A 15,026-nucleotide genomic window follows, 5' to 3' on the forward strand; every position below is an offset into this window, starting at 1 on the left:
CGGCATTTTACCACCTGAAAAACATTGCCAAAATCAAAAACATAGTGTCAAAGCCAGACCTGGAGATACTTATTCATGCATTTGTCTCCAGTAGGTTAGACTACTGTAACGGCCTGCTCACCGGCCTCTCCAAACGAGCTGTAAAACAGCTTCAGTACATCCAGAATGCTGCTGCTAGAGTCCTGACCAGAACCAGGAAGTATGATCACATTAGTCCTGTGCTCATGTCTCTGCACTGGCTCCCTGTACCTGAAAGAATAGACTTCAAAGCAGCTCTGCTTGTGTACAAGTCTCTTCATGGCCGAGCACCAAAGTACATCTCTGACATGTTAGTGCCATATGAACCATCTCGTACTCTGAGGACCTCAGGGGCCGGCCTCCTGTTGATTCCCAGAGTCAGAACTAAACAAGGGGAATCAGCGTTTCAATATTCTGCAGCTAAAATCTGGAACAGCCTCCCTGAAGTCGTAAGACAGGCCTCTTCTGTGTTCATGTTCAAATCTAGACTTAAAACATTTCTGTTTAGCCGTGTATATGACTGAAAGGTCCTATCTGCACTTTTCTTTCCTTTCCTTCCTTTATTTTTAAATCAGTTTTCAAATTTTTTTTTTTTTCTTCTTTTCTTTTAAAGTAAATTTTATGTTGATTATTTCTATGATGTATTGTGATTTTATTGCATTTTTCTGTTTTGTGAAGCACCTTGAATTACTTTATGTATGAATTGTGCTATACAAATAAACTTGCCTTGCCTTGCCTTGCCTTGCCATTATTGAAGTTTTTGCGGTTAGGATTTCTTATTGCAGGGCGGCCGTGGTGCGTGGTATGGTGGTCGTCCCATGATCATAAGGTTGCAGGTTCAATTCCCACCTTGCACGCCCATGAGTCGAAGTGTCCTTGGGCAAGACACTGAACCCCACCTTGCCTCTGGTGGTAGGCGGGCGCCTGTGTTTGGCAGCGGAGCCACCACCAGTGTGTGAATGCGTGACTGAATGAATGGGTCTGTCACTGTAAAGCACTTTGTCCTTGTTGGAAGAAAGGTGCTATTATAAGAATACGCCATTTACCATTTTATTTCAATGCGGCCTGTCTTTTACTATAGGCTGGGCATGTCTTTTTGGCTTTATGCCCTTCCTGTGTTTTTGTTGTCATTTTTGCAATGACAATTTTGACGTTTTTGCGGTGATGTTGTGCACGTGTGTGTCTATTTTTGTTGTGTTACACAATTGCCCTGTCGTTTTGTGATTTCGGTGACTTTTGACCTGATTTTTTGACGTTTTGACGCGTTTTTTTTTTTACGTTTGAACCTTTTTGAGTGTTTACAGTTACAATATGGTCCTTGCAGTCTGTGAATGCTGCGGACCAAAATAAATGATAATCTGTGTCAAAATGATTTTATATCCATCACTTCACTCGTCTTCTTTGATGGACAGAAAAGTCTATTAAAGGTTGTCAGGTTGTGGACAAAGAATAAAAGATTCAAGAAAACATCAGGTGTTCAGTTTAGACAGAAAAGAAGAAGAAAAACACTCCAAAGAAAAAGATAAGCAGACATTATCTTAAATTAAGACTCGCTAGACGCCAAATGATACTAAATTTACCATTTGAGTCAATTTTGAGGACCATTTGCCAAATGCCTAATAAATATATGCACCGAAAACAGACTAGTATTGTTATTTAGCTTAATGGTGGATTTATTTCTGTGTTTTTCTGCTGTTCTGATGTGATTTTTACCAGAAATCTTTAAAAAGGAAACATAAACTGATGCAAGTAAAGTGTGAACTAACTTACATGATAAATCTTAGTTGTGAATTCAAAATATAAGTAAATTTACTTTTAATAGGTCATAAAATAACATAAATTCAATATTTTGATTTTGTATTTGTATGTATGCAGGCTTTGAATTTTTAGGGGCAGGGCTGGGGGGGTCCAGTGTTTCATCCAGGGCGCCAGACTGACCAGAACCGCCTCTGAAAATAAATATTAAAGACTTAACCAGGAGAATCAATCAGATGAAGTTCAGACAGGACTGAGTTACCCTCTAAAAACAAACACTGATAACAATGTGGGATTTAGATTTAATGAACAAAACTGAATTTAATCATCTTGCATGATTCCAGTTTATTGGTTATTTTTATTCACCTCTTCATGCAGTAGGTCACTAATTTACAACATTCTATTAAATCCAGAAATAAACTGAACTTGCAGTAACTTAATATTAAAAACAAAATAATAATAAATAAAGTTTGTGTCTCTAAATGTTTCCAGTTGCTGTTTTCCAACATGTTAGAAAAACTGATGTTAGAGAAATAACAGGCCTGGAATGTTGAATGTGTTTGTTCTCACACTGATGTTCAAACTGGAGTTTTTTCTATTTCCAGTCTGAAAATAAGGAGAAGCAGAGAAACAGTTCAGTTCAGTGGATCTGAAGGCTGCAGAGCAGCAGATGTTCTCTTAAGGCTGACTAAGCATTGACAGCTATGTGGACTTTTCTGGAGGTTTAGCAGGTGGACAAAAGGACAGAAGATGGTGAGCAGTCCATCAAGGAATCATCTGGAAAAAACAGATTGTCAGAACTTTGCCAGATCCACAGTCTTCTTTGTTTTGTGTGTTTCTCTGAGCAGCTGCTAATCACTGCATTGAAAGCAGACTGAAAGCTCAGCTTTTTCAGACTCACTGATTTCTGAGTTTCTGTGTCTGCAGAAGCTGTCACTCTGGTTTCTGCATTCATGAAACTCAGAAAGAGATCATTTATTCTCCACACATTTGGACAAAAGAACAAAGGAATTAGAACAGGTTCATGATTTCAGGATTTCATTTCATTTCCTGCAGAGTCAAGCCATGAGTTTCTTTTAGAACTACAGTCATGATTTCATGTCTGGATTCATTGTGTGTGGGGTCATGGGGTCAATGTGTCAATGGAGGGGGGGGGGGGGGGGCGATGGGGTCGGTTGACTTTTTAAATGTAAATGATTTTGAGCTGTTTGGCATGAAAATCACTTTTTGTTTTTTAAATAAAGTTTGATTTCTGCTGGTCAATGTTAAATCCTCCTGAATCAGCTCTGCTGCCATGGCAACCAGTGCTGCAGAGACACAGACAGACAGACAGGTGAAGGTCAGGATGACAGTGTTTGTTCCAGGTAGACCTGGTTGGCTCCTGATTGGCTGCAAACACTCACCTGAACACAGACAGCACAGAGCAGCAGCTGGGAGGAAAAGCATTTTGTTCAGCCGTGTTTCCTCTGCTCAACCTGAGGAGAAGTGGTGTTCTGATGCAGCTGAGGACAAAGAAGGACCTGAGAGCTGTGAGATGAGAGCAGGACCACGTTCTTTGGGACTCCTCCTCCAAGCTCCCATCAGCCCCTGCAGCTCACAGAGAAGACTGCTGCTGCAGACGGACAGCTCAGCTGAAGCTGCTGTGTGGTTTCATCTTCCTGATTTGAATCTGACAGCAGATGAAGAGAATCTGGGTCACATGATGCACAAACACTCCAACACATTCATGTTCCACAAACACACTCAGCTTGATGCTGAACTCACAAACACACACTGTTATCTGCTGTTTAACAGCTGTGGAGAAAATACACAAGTATCAATTCATGTTCTGTTTCTTGATGAATCTCTGTGATCCATGATGAACTCATGTTGATGCTGGAAGCTGCTTGAAATGTTTTCTACACTGTTTATGTCTAGAGAAAAATATCAATGATTCTCATCTGTCAACACAGGGAAGTTCCTAAACAGCCATGTGGGGGCGCTCTCCAGCTGCTTTAAATGAAAAGTAATGGTTTCAGAGATATTTCAGTTACTTTTAATGGAAGATTCTAAACCATGAAGTCTGTTTTCCTCCATTAGAAACATTTCAGGAGATCTTTGTGTGAAAACTTTTGACCTGATCGTCACAAAGACAAGATTCCAGTTTTTTCTTTGGTTCTCATTGATCTACTGAATATTTTTCTCTGATGTTTTCAATGTCCTCATTAGGACAAAATAATAAGATGTTTGAGTGAAACTTTTTTATTCAGGAACTTCACATGTTGTTAAAAAACAAAACAGTCTTTTTTGTTTGAATAAAAGAATCGTATGTAAAATTCTAATTCTGTACATTTACCTGATTGTTAACTAAGCAGAAAATGTCCACACCAAAAAACAAACAGATTTTACCCTAAACAAACACAAAAATGGTCTCACTGCTCTCATGGACGCACACTTAAGCTTAGAAACCCAAACTGCTCTTTAAAATATTGTGTTTGCTGCTCTGTTTACTTCTGTTTACAATTTAGAATTGGATTTCCTCAACAACGACTGCGCCCTCTAGTGGTAAACCTCAGAACAACGCCTCAGTCCACTCTATAGAACAGCATTAATAATGTTAAGTTTCAAACAACTTTAGTTGTTTATTTTTAGATTTTCTTTCTTCTGGTTCATTAATTTTTGTTTTTATCCTCTCCGTCTTCCCCTCTTTACCCTCTCTCCTCTACCCATGATTAGAGACAATGGAAGTGATGATTCATTTAAAGCTCTGAATTCAGAATCCTCATGAAGAAATAAAATATGAATACATGTATTTTGGAATTTGTGACTCTATATTCACTGAAACCAATGTTTAAAACACAACACAGGAGAATATTTGTCATAATCAGAAAAACAAAAATAATGTTTTTTTTATTTCTTTTGTGTTTGTTTTCAATTGTGTAGCCAGAGTTCAGGGTGTGAAGGCTGCAGAGCACAAACACACACATCTGCAGGCAGTTTGATTGTCTGTCAGCAGCATTTCCTGTAATCCAAACCACTGAGAGCAGATTCATATCTGCTGCTGTTCACTCATCAACCTCCCTCCTCTCTGCTCTCTGTCTTTATTCTGCTGCATGGAAACTTTTGATTTGTTGATGTTCTTGAAAGAATCACAAACTTACAGTTAAATGTCTTCAAACAAGAAAATTGTCTTTGAGTTTATTGAGAAAATTGTTGCAAATAAAATGTAAGAATATGGATCAATGTGTAGAAACAGAAAATGTAAATGAAAAAGCAGAAAACTGCAAAGTTCCATCTCTACAACACAGCTGACAGTTTGATGAAGGATCTACAGCAAGTCATGAAGAACATTTGAGAACTGTGATCAAAGTGATGAAGGAGATGAAAGGAGGAGATTTGATGGAGAGAAAAGACGAGCAGAAAACAGTCATTCAGCATGTCTGGAGTTGGTGGATGCTCCCTTGTTTCTGAGGATCATCAGCAGAGAGAGTCCACAGCAGTACACCAGACTCTTCACTATCAGCACTGAGTACAGCAGGCAGAGCAGCTTCACCCTGCACTCAGACTGGAAGGACAGCTTCACCAGGTCCAGAGGAGGAACAGAGGCTGTTCCCTCTGCTAGAATGCTGGAAGATGCTGGATGGGATGTTGGAGCTGCTGGATGGGATGTTGGAGCTGCTGTGGAACCTGCAGCTGGAAGTGCAGGAACCTCTGAAACAGAGAAAGAGTCAGAAAGAGTCAGCATGAAGCTGAATCTCTGTTGAACACAGTCACCAAGCCTTCATTACCTTGTTGTGTTTGGGCCTCCACTGTGCCCCCCTCATGTTTGACGGAGCAGATGTATTTATAGGAGCTGTCCTCTTGCTGATGGAGCAGCAGGATGGAGGCGCTGCGTCCCGACTCTCTGAGATCCAGCTGCTCTTCAGAGGTCAGGTCCTCCAGTGGTCCGTTGTTCTTCTGTCTTTTCCAGGAGAACTGGACCACAGGAGGAAACATGGCTGAGGCCAGACACAGCAGGGAGCTGCTCCCCTCCACATGGACTCTGGATGCTGCTGGGTACACGCTCACCACGGGCTTCACTACGGACTCATCTGAAGTTTGACAGCAGCAACAAGCAGCACAGACACACACTCACACAGTCAACAGCAGCTTCCAGAAGTGCATTCAGTCTGATCCTGGAAACTCCATGAACTCTGATCACTAAACTCCTCATCAATGCAGCACAAAGTTCACTTCACTCACTGGATTCAGCTTCACATCAAACCGTCATCAGGAGACACGACGGCTGCAAATCATTTCTACACTCAGACTAACTCATTTGGAAGAAAAAGATCTTTAGAAATTTGGAAGTGAAAAATAAACTAGACAAAAATAGACAATGCTTAAACACCTTTATTTTAATTCATAAAAGACTTTTGTCATTCTATGATAACATTTTTATAGTAATCAACATTAAACAATTTTATCTTTGTTATCCAGGAAATTAATTCAACAAGTTCAAAGTCAAAATCTATTTAAACAACTTTCAGTGAATCAATATTTACTTTAAAATGATAATTTTCCTCAGTTTTGTTTCCAAACTTCAGTTCAATTCAGTTGAAGCTCAGATCTGATCTCGTTCTCAGAAACCAGCAGATGTTCCAGAATCAGTGAGACCATCAAACTCTAAATATTTGGAACATCACTCAGATTTGCAGAAATCAAGAATCAGTTTAGTTGTTCAGTGAGATTTCAACATGTTTGCAGAAATGATTCAGCTTTTCTTCTGGAACAATGGCTGCTTGATGAATTCTAATGATGAACAAACTAACATGTGAAGCTGAAGCAGCAGAAACTGACTTGAAACACATTTTCTACAATCAAACAGCTGAAGGAGCAGAAATGGTTCTTCTTACCCGTTACAAACAGTCCAGTTCCAGATCCAAAGATGAGGTAGTACCAGCCAGACCCACACAGTGAGAAAGTGTGCTCCAAAAACCTGTGTGCTGTTAAAGTGTCATCTGAGTGAATCAGGATCATATTTCAGCTCCATGATGAGTTTCTCTAATGTTCAGATCAACATGACTGTCTGTGTCTGCATTGGAGGAACTTGGTGAACTGCTGTGTGAAATGAGAGAAGAAAATGACAAATATTCCTGCAGTTATTAGATGAAAGATTCATGCAGGAAGTGACAGCATGAAAGAGGAAATGTAGAGTTGTGCACGTGTTCAGTTATCCTGAAGTCCATCAGTCTGTTTTCTTCTGCTCCTCCTGAAACCACAGGAACATGAGAGAGCAGCACAGTTCTGCTGGGAGTCCAAACACAGACACATTCAGCATTCAGAGCTCACTTCCACTCTCAGAGTTTCTGTCTCACTTCTGGTCTCTGCTGCTTTCATGCAGTCAAACAGAAGCAGAAAGATCTCTGCTCCTCTGAGAAAACCACACTTTGGGTTTCAATCCCATTCTGTCTGAACAGAACATTTCTCTGAACCAGAGCAGTTTGTGTTTCTGAAACTAGAGAAGCTGATTCAATGAAAACTGCAGATGGAGACCATGAAGAAGCTCAAATCCACATTCACATTCTGGAAGGATCAGTTCCTAAAAGTCCAGGACAGAGACTCTGGAACATTTAGAAAATGCTTCTTTCTGAAGCTCTGCTGTTTTGTAGAAAAGAGCTGAAATTCTATTTTCTAGCCAACGATCAAGTTGTGCCGGTAAATAAAAAAAATCAGCCAAACACATTTTTTATCCGCCAAATTATTTTACACAGAAAAACCTTATAAGAGTTTGACTTCAGACAATGATAATTAAATAACAGGAAAGAGTCACCAGAACAATTGTTTTTACTTTTTACTTCTTAATAATCTTTTTCTCAGTAACTCCTTTATTGATTTCTAATCCAAGTATCTGTTTTTGGTGTTTCTCACCATCAATGAAGTTTTTCTTTTTCTTTCACAAATGACTTTTTTGTGTTTTCCTTATTTCAGCAGCAAACATTGTGCTGAAAACTTCCCTCTGTACCTTTAAAGAGATGAAAAACCAGTTCTTGAAATGTTTTTGAGAAAATAAAATTGCATAACAGTAATTTATAAATGGAATAAAGACATTTTATTGTCAATTAACTGCAAACTCATATTGAAACATGCAGAGGAAACAAGGACAGATTTACTAGAGATTGCATAATTCTGCCTAAAGGGGATTATATTTTTTATGAAAAAACATAAACAGTTGGGAAACATAATAAAATGTTTAATTATTGTTATTACTCCCTTGAGAGAGTTCTACATCTTTACTGTCATTGTGTCAATGACAGTAAAGATGTAGAACTCTCTCAAGGGAAGGGGGGGGGGGGGGGGGGGTCAACACCAGCTTTGTAATTTTACAAAGACGCCACTAATAAACTGTGGATTCAATTCTGTTAAATAGAACATAAAAGGTTTTATGAATGACCTATAAATTAAATTAGCTGTATTTATCCGTTTATCCGTCTTAAAGTCCGGTGTTAAAAAATATTCTTGGACTTTAAACTGGTCCTTGAAAACACATTAGTGACACACAGAACAGCTCTATAGCATTTCATCATAGCATTGTAGCATCATAGCTTCATAGCATCAGTGTCTAACAACAACACTGTCTCCAAATCAAAACTTTACCTAAACTTTGAAAAGTTGAAGATGAAAGTTTGATCTGTTTTATCATTTTATCTCTAAATGATTCAGATTTCTGACTCAGAGGTTTGGATTTCTTGGAGCTGAAAAAGCTTGAAACTGTTCCAACAGTTGGACTGACATGGATCTACTGAAGAAAAGAGAAGCTTTTTGGATGTTTAGATGCAGATGTAACCGGCAAGTCTGCCTGTGACAGGTGCATGCCTACTTGATTGGGGATTTGGTTCAGCTGTGAGTGTCCCTATATAAGGAACAGGGAGTGAGTGGATAGACAGTGGCTGCCTGCATGGTGGTATGTATGGCTAAAGCCCATCTTGTTAGGAGGATGTAGATCACCATTTACTCATTTATATTCTGCTCTTTTAGCTAGATGCTGTAAGCGGCTGCAGGCTGGAGGTGTTGCAGATGTCATGAGCCACTGCGTGTTCTGTACCCACCCTTTTTTTTTTTATACATTTTAGTGTGTTTTTAGAGCGATGCTGTATTTATTGTGTGGTTGACTCTGATTCTCTTTATTGTTGTATAGGTCTGAGTCGGGTGCTGGGGATGTGGCAGCGTGTTCCCTCACTGTATTTGTTTATTTCCCTTTTTAGTGTGTAGTGGAAGTTTCGTTGGCACGTTTTTCTCATTGTGTGTCGGTTTTGTTTTCAGCACGGAGTGGAGTGAGGTGCGCTACCACGTACTTGCTTAGTCCACGGCCTTGGCTCAGCCTTCCTGTTTTTATTCCTGCGTTTCCTTCAATTTTATCTGTGTACAGCGTCAGAGTAAAACTGCAACAACAGATTTTAAATTTTAATTTAAAATTTTTACAAGCTTTTATTGTGTCAGCAATTTTTTTTGGGTGGCTCCTCTCTGCAATGGCGGTACCTTGGTCACACAAATGGTCAGAATATCTTTTAGTAAGCAACTAACTGCATCTGCAGGTTTGGTTGCTGAGGGTCTAGTTGAGCATCAGCCTTCAGGTGGACCTCCATTCAAACAGTGACTCACTGAATAGTTTCTCAAGATTCATTTTTCATTGTATTTGGGTTTAAAGTAACTGTTCATGTTCAGTTTGAAAGACTTTATTAAAGATCACTGTTCTGATTTCAGTGTTTTCTGATTATCAGAGTTTTCACCCTCAAGAAATAAAACTTTGTTTAGTTTTTTTTTTTTTTTTTTTTTTTTTTTTCCCTTCTGTATCATCAAGGTTCTGGCAGGGGGAGGGCCATGCCCTCTCGGTGCGCAGAGCCGACCAAAAAAAACAAGGGTCTTCCATATTTTCCGGTCTTGTGCCAGTAGCTCAGCATCCTTCATAGCAACCGCATAAGGTTTAACATCTCCTGCAATGACGTCTGCCCACCGAGTACGTGGTTTGCCTTGGTCGTTTCCAGCCCGCAGCCCCTGGGTTAAACTGCAAAATGTCTCGCGTCGGATGGTAAGAGGGAAGATGGAGAACATGGCCGAACCATCTGATGCGCATGGCGCAGGATGCTTGGGGCTGGCAGGTTTGGGCTCTTAAGGCTCTGTTAGACACGTTGGGGCCACTTGATGTTCTCAATGGTCCTGAGAGCCCGGCTGTCGACTCAATCTATTCTTGCAGCTAAGCTCTTAAGGGCCATGTCTCTGAACCCTAAAGCACAATGAAGAGTACACCTATGTTGTAGATCCAGAGCTTGCGCGTGATGTTTTGATGACGCCATAGTGGTTTTTTGAGAGACTGCAGAGCTGATGTTGCCAGTGCCTTTCTGCGGGTGATTTCTGGTTTTAGGTCACCAACACTATGGATCCCAGGTATGCAAAGCAATGCTAAGCTGGAGAGGGGGTGGGTCTGGGCCATCACCAACGTGCATGAATTTGGTTTTTATCCAGTTCACCTTGAGACCACACTTCATTGCTTCTTTGCTGTAAATGCTCAGAGCAATTCTTAGCTGGCTGAGGGATGTGCTGAACAGGATGGTGTCGTCGGCATACTCCAGGTCAGTCAAATGGTAATTGCCAAGAGACACTTCAGGGACTTGCTCACAGACCTGGGACATCAGCTGATCTATGATGCAGTTAAAAAGATCGGGAGCTGCCACACATCCCTGGCAAACACCACTGGAGATGGGGAAACCAATCTGAGTCTTTGCCATTTACGTGGGCACAGCTTTCTGCGTTGCTGTAGAGCAGACTAATCAGAAAATCTTGGGTGGTGCTCCAAGGGACTTAAGGATATTCCACAGTCAGGGATGGCAGACGTTATCAAATGCAGCCTTTAGATCTATGAACACAATGTAGAGATGGCGATCTTTACAGAATTTCTAGGTCTTCTCTATGAGTAGATGGACAGCAGAGATGTGGTCTGTTGTGGAGCGGTTGGGCATAAAGCCAGCCTGTTGGGGACGTCGGCTGCTTCTGATGGCTGGGAGAGCACGGTTGAGCAAGATCCTGGTGAAGAGCTTGCCAGGAATGGAGAGAAGTGTTATGCCTCTGTGGTTGTTGCAGTTCATCATATCACCCTTGCCTTTCCAGAGGGGCAGGATAACCCCTCTAGTCCAGTCCCTTGGAAGCTTCTGTGACTCCCACACCTCATTAAAGATGTTGGTTAGCCACTCGATCATGCAGTCTCCACCTGATTTTAGCATCTCAGCGGTATTGGCAAAAATACTAGGAACTTTCCCGTTAAGATGTTTTAGAGCGGTTCTGACTTCTTGGGATGTAATAAGATCTGTTCTACAAACAGCACTTAGGGAAGCACTGTTTGCAGCCTCCGGGCTGATGGAGTCAATTGAGACATTGCTGTGCTGCAGGAGGCGGCTAAAGTGGTCTTTCCAGCGCTTAAGGCAGTTTTCTTCATTTGTAATAAGTTTGCCATCTGTGTCTTTTACCAGGGCTGTAATTATGCGTGGGCCACCGCAGGCTTGATGCAACAGACTAAATGCTGCTTATGTTGTTATTTTGAGATGCAAATTTGAGGCGCTGGGCTTCAGCTTGCCAGACCTTCTCTCTGTCCTCAGCTGTGGCCGTGTTTCGCTGATGGTTCAGTCAGCTGTACTCTTTCAAGTTACCACGGAGCTGGGCGTCTCGTCGCTGATCGATGATCTTAAAAGTCCTCTCTGATATCCAAGAATTTCTTGGGGGGGGTTTGGAAGCGTCTGAGGACAGTGTGCGCCACCTGGATGACGGTTTCCTTGAATGTCCTCCAGTCTGTCACCTTATTAGCAGCGAGAGAGTTTAGTTTTTGGCAGATGGAAGAGCTGAAATCTGTGGCGATGATAGGATCGCTGATTAGGAAAAAGTTCAGACGGGGCTTACCAACAAAATAAATCTCAGTCCTCTTAACAATTTTGCCCAATGACTTAACCATATTTCATGTCAGTAGGCTGACGTCCCTTGGAAGTTATGCCCAGTATTTGCATGAACCTTTCCTATTGGCAGCGTAATGTTGGTGGTTATCATAAAACACCTTCACATGCTGAATAAGAGTCTTTAAGTAGAGTCGTGATGTGTGCTCCAGACAAATGTCATCCATTTATGTTTGCTGAAGTCCACACGTACTAGGAAACTGAGCATAGCATGGCTGTAAAGTTAACAGCCACTGGTCCAGTCCTGGGTACAGAGGAAACAGTTGTGGTGTGGGCTGGGCGCTATAGCAGGATGGAATGCCTTGCTGGTCATAGGTCATGTGTCTTGGCGGGTGCCTCTCGCAATGCGGTCGGTGGGTAGTGTGGAGAAGGGCTAGATGTTGAGCTGAGAGGCTAACTATCAGCCGCCTAAGTTGTTGCCTCCTTTGTTTCCATCTCAGGCGGAGAGTCAGCCACATCCAGGTTGTCTCCACCAGGGATATCTGGTGATGGTGCAGCAGGCTCTGGTGCTAAAGGCTGATGTTCCACAACTGGGGAGGCTGTCTCAGCTGTAGGGTCTAATGATTGAGTCACTGGAAGCTGAGGTAGTGCTTGACTTTCTAAGAGTTATGCTGAAAAATTCATCCATTGCATTTGTTACGTCGAGGCTGGATTACTGTAACTCCTAGTTAGCAGCGTGTCCTAAGACTTCCTTAAGAAGTCTCCAGCTAGTTCAGAACGCAGCAGCTAGATTGTTAGCAGGAACTAGTAAATGAATCAAGTTCAAGATCCTCCTGTTAACCTATAAGGCCTTGCATGGACTGGCCCCGTCCTATATTAAGGACCTCATAGTCCAGGTCAGGAGTGTCAAACTCAATTTGGTTCGAGGGCAACATTCCGCCCTTCTGATCTCAAGTGGGCCGGACCAGTAGCGTAAAGGTAAAATAACAGCTTTGTTTTTGTTTTGTTTTACTCAATTGGAAAACATGCCTTATCACATTCATTCACAGAGGCCAATGGATCTTAAATAAAATTAATTTCAATTAAAAAAAATATTGGTTTATTCAATTTTATACAGTTTGAATATTTTAAATCTGACAATGAAGCAATCCTGATAATAAATTCAAGAGGGGCTACAGAAAGAAATGAAACATCTTCCTAAAATGTAAACGTCCAAATAATGACAAAATTAAACTTGCAAACGTTTGTGAACATAGGAGTTTGGAGTTAACCTCCTTTCTCTCCTGAAATTTCACCAGACCGTCAATATCAGGATTCAGATCCTGTGCAGAAACATGTTTACTGTCATTCAAGTGTGGAAAACGCAATGAAATGTCCATTATTATAAAAATCTTTTCCTTGTTTGCTGCCTAATTTTGTGGCAAAATCTGCCTTCTTACTGACCTTTGATGGAGCACCATCAGTGACCAAAATTACTTCATGTGACCAGTTCACTTCAACATCGTCCAGCACAGTAACTAGAGAGCTGACTGTCATCAGTTGTTGTTGTGTCCATCAACTCCAGAAACTCCACTGTGACGTCTCTTCATCACCTCTAATAAATATTCAGTTATATGTGATGTTGGTGTTTTCATCAATAGTGACGGAAAATACAATAAATGACTGGATTCCTTCATATGGCTGCCCATGTTTCATCAGAGATGTGTCTGAAGTCGTAATTCTTGACAGACTCATGTTTAAGGTCGACTGCTTTTTGGGAACAAGACGTCTGCAGCCTTCAGCATTTTTCAAAAGTTCACCATCAGAAAATGGTTCGGATGTTTGCTCCAACTTGTTTGCAATAAGGTAGCTAGGTGTCACTGCTCCTTCACTGACGTAGCAGCTACAGTAAATCCAGATGGTTATTTATCGGTCCAGGTAATAGTTGCTAAATCTTTTTTTTCTTAACTGCAAATGGTGAAATTTTCTTTGGAGGGTCTCATAGTGGTGCTGAATGTTATATTCTTGCAGCACTGCAACCTGTTGACATACCAAGCATTCAGGTTTGCATTCAGCTCTGTGAACAAGTAAAACGCTTTCCATTTTCCTGGCCTACGCCCAAGTGGCTGGGATAGGCTCCGGCAACCCCGTGACCCCGAAAGGGAAAAGCGGTCAAGAAGATGAATGAATGAATTTTCCTGGAAAGCTCACCACTTCAAACTTTTTTTTTTTTTTTTTTTGACAATATTTTGGTCATTGGGTATAACTACTGATCATTATAATGGCAACAGAACAGTGGTTATGCTCTACTTAGGGATGGGTATCATTAAGGTTTTAACGGTATTACTACTCTTATCAATCCGGTATTTTAACGATACTCTTATCGATACTTTGTGAGGACGAAAAATAAATTAAAAAAACAAATCAAGAACATAGTGTTTCATTTCCTTATTTTGCAACATTGTTTTTTTTAACAAAACATTTTAATTTATACATGAGAATGTTCCAGACAGGATATTCAGTTAATTATTTAAACTAATTATTTTTATTCTTTATAAGCGTGATGCTTCCTTTTGATCTTTTGTCCATTTTCCATAACTTTGAATAGACTTTTGTCTGTAAAACACCCAAAGTTAAGTTAAGTGAGATGATGGAAACAAATTCACTTTGATACAGACTCCTGTTTATTTATTTTTCTTTAAATCCAGTAAAACCAATACATTATATTATTTTAAGGATGCGCTCACGTATCCCCTATGAGATCGCTATGGACTGTGTGTGCACTGTCTTGTCTTGTGTGTGTGCGCGGTGCGTACTGTTTGAACAGCCCCGCCCCCCACGCACACAAATAGCCAGACAGACCTCTCCTGTTCAGCGATAGCAGCGAAATTAAAATCCTCAATAATTAAAGGAAAATTGACTGACTTGATGAGTTACGTATGGCAGATAATGTTTATATTTTGTGGGACACAAAAAAGCGACTTCTCCAAGTACCGATAGCAGAACCGTTCAGGTTCTTAACGATACTGCAGTCTTGAAGAATGTGGCCCCGGGGCTCGTACAAAACCGGGGTGCGGTACCCATCCCTAGCCCTACTACCAAACTACTGCCTACCTAGACACAGAGCTGTTAGGTTTCGTTTTTGGCACATGCAAAGTTATGTTTCACCTGTTTAGCTTGTCCTTTGCTCCCCCTAGTGGTGGAATTGCGCATATTAAAAAATCATAACTCGCCACAGGAATGGACTAGAAATTTGCTTTATTTTTTTAAACATCCTTATTAATTTTACTCTTGTCTCTTAGCCACCAAGCACCTGTTTTATGGAATAAACTCCCAGCTCATGTAAGAGAGGCCAACACAGTTTCTACATTCAAAGTT

At 40.9% G+C, this 15,026-nt stretch overlaps 1 protein-coding gene across 1 annotated transcript; it reads right to left on the reverse strand.

Annotated features, from left to right (window-relative positions):
• Nucleotides 1-4,921: 4,921 nt before the first annotated feature.
• On the reverse strand, nucleotides 4,922-10,517 carry LOC111949123 (uncharacterized). The gene is made up of 3 exons (XM_078934833.1): nucleotides 10,260-10,517; nucleotides 5,541-5,883; nucleotides 4,922-5,409 (listed from the first exon to the last, which is right to left on the reverse strand). The coding sequence occupies exons 1-3, from the start codon at nucleotides 10,515-10,517 to the stop codon at nucleotides 5,180-5,182; spliced, it is 831 nt and encodes a 276-aa protein (XP_078790959.1). The 3' UTR covers nucleotides 4,922-5,179.
• Nucleotides 10,518-15,026: the final 4,509 nt, after the last annotated feature.

The sequence above is a fragment of the Oryzias latipes genome, chromosome 17 (genome assembly GCF_053564925.1).
Source record: "Oryzias latipes strain Hd-rR chromosome 17, Olatipes_Hd-rR_3.1".
Classification (NCBI taxonomy): domain Eukaryota; kingdom Metazoa; phylum Chordata; class Actinopteri; order Beloniformes; family Adrianichthyidae; genus Oryzias; species Oryzias latipes.

Bases quoted from the DNA above. Each gene is read 5' to 3' on its own strand.
- LOC111949123 (XM_078934833.1), bottom strand. From the start codon at position 10,517: ATGGCAAAGACTCAGATTGGTTTCCCCATCTCCAGTGGTGTTTGCCAG. The intron at 5,884-10,259 runs GTGAACTGGATA...TTGACTGTGTGA, and splicing joins CAATGAAGTGTGGTCTCAAG to GTGTGTGTCTGTGCTGCTTG. The intron at 5,410-5,540 runs GTAATGAAGGCT...CATCCCATCCAG, and splicing joins GGAGGCCCAAACACAACAAG to CAGCTCCAACATCCCATCCA.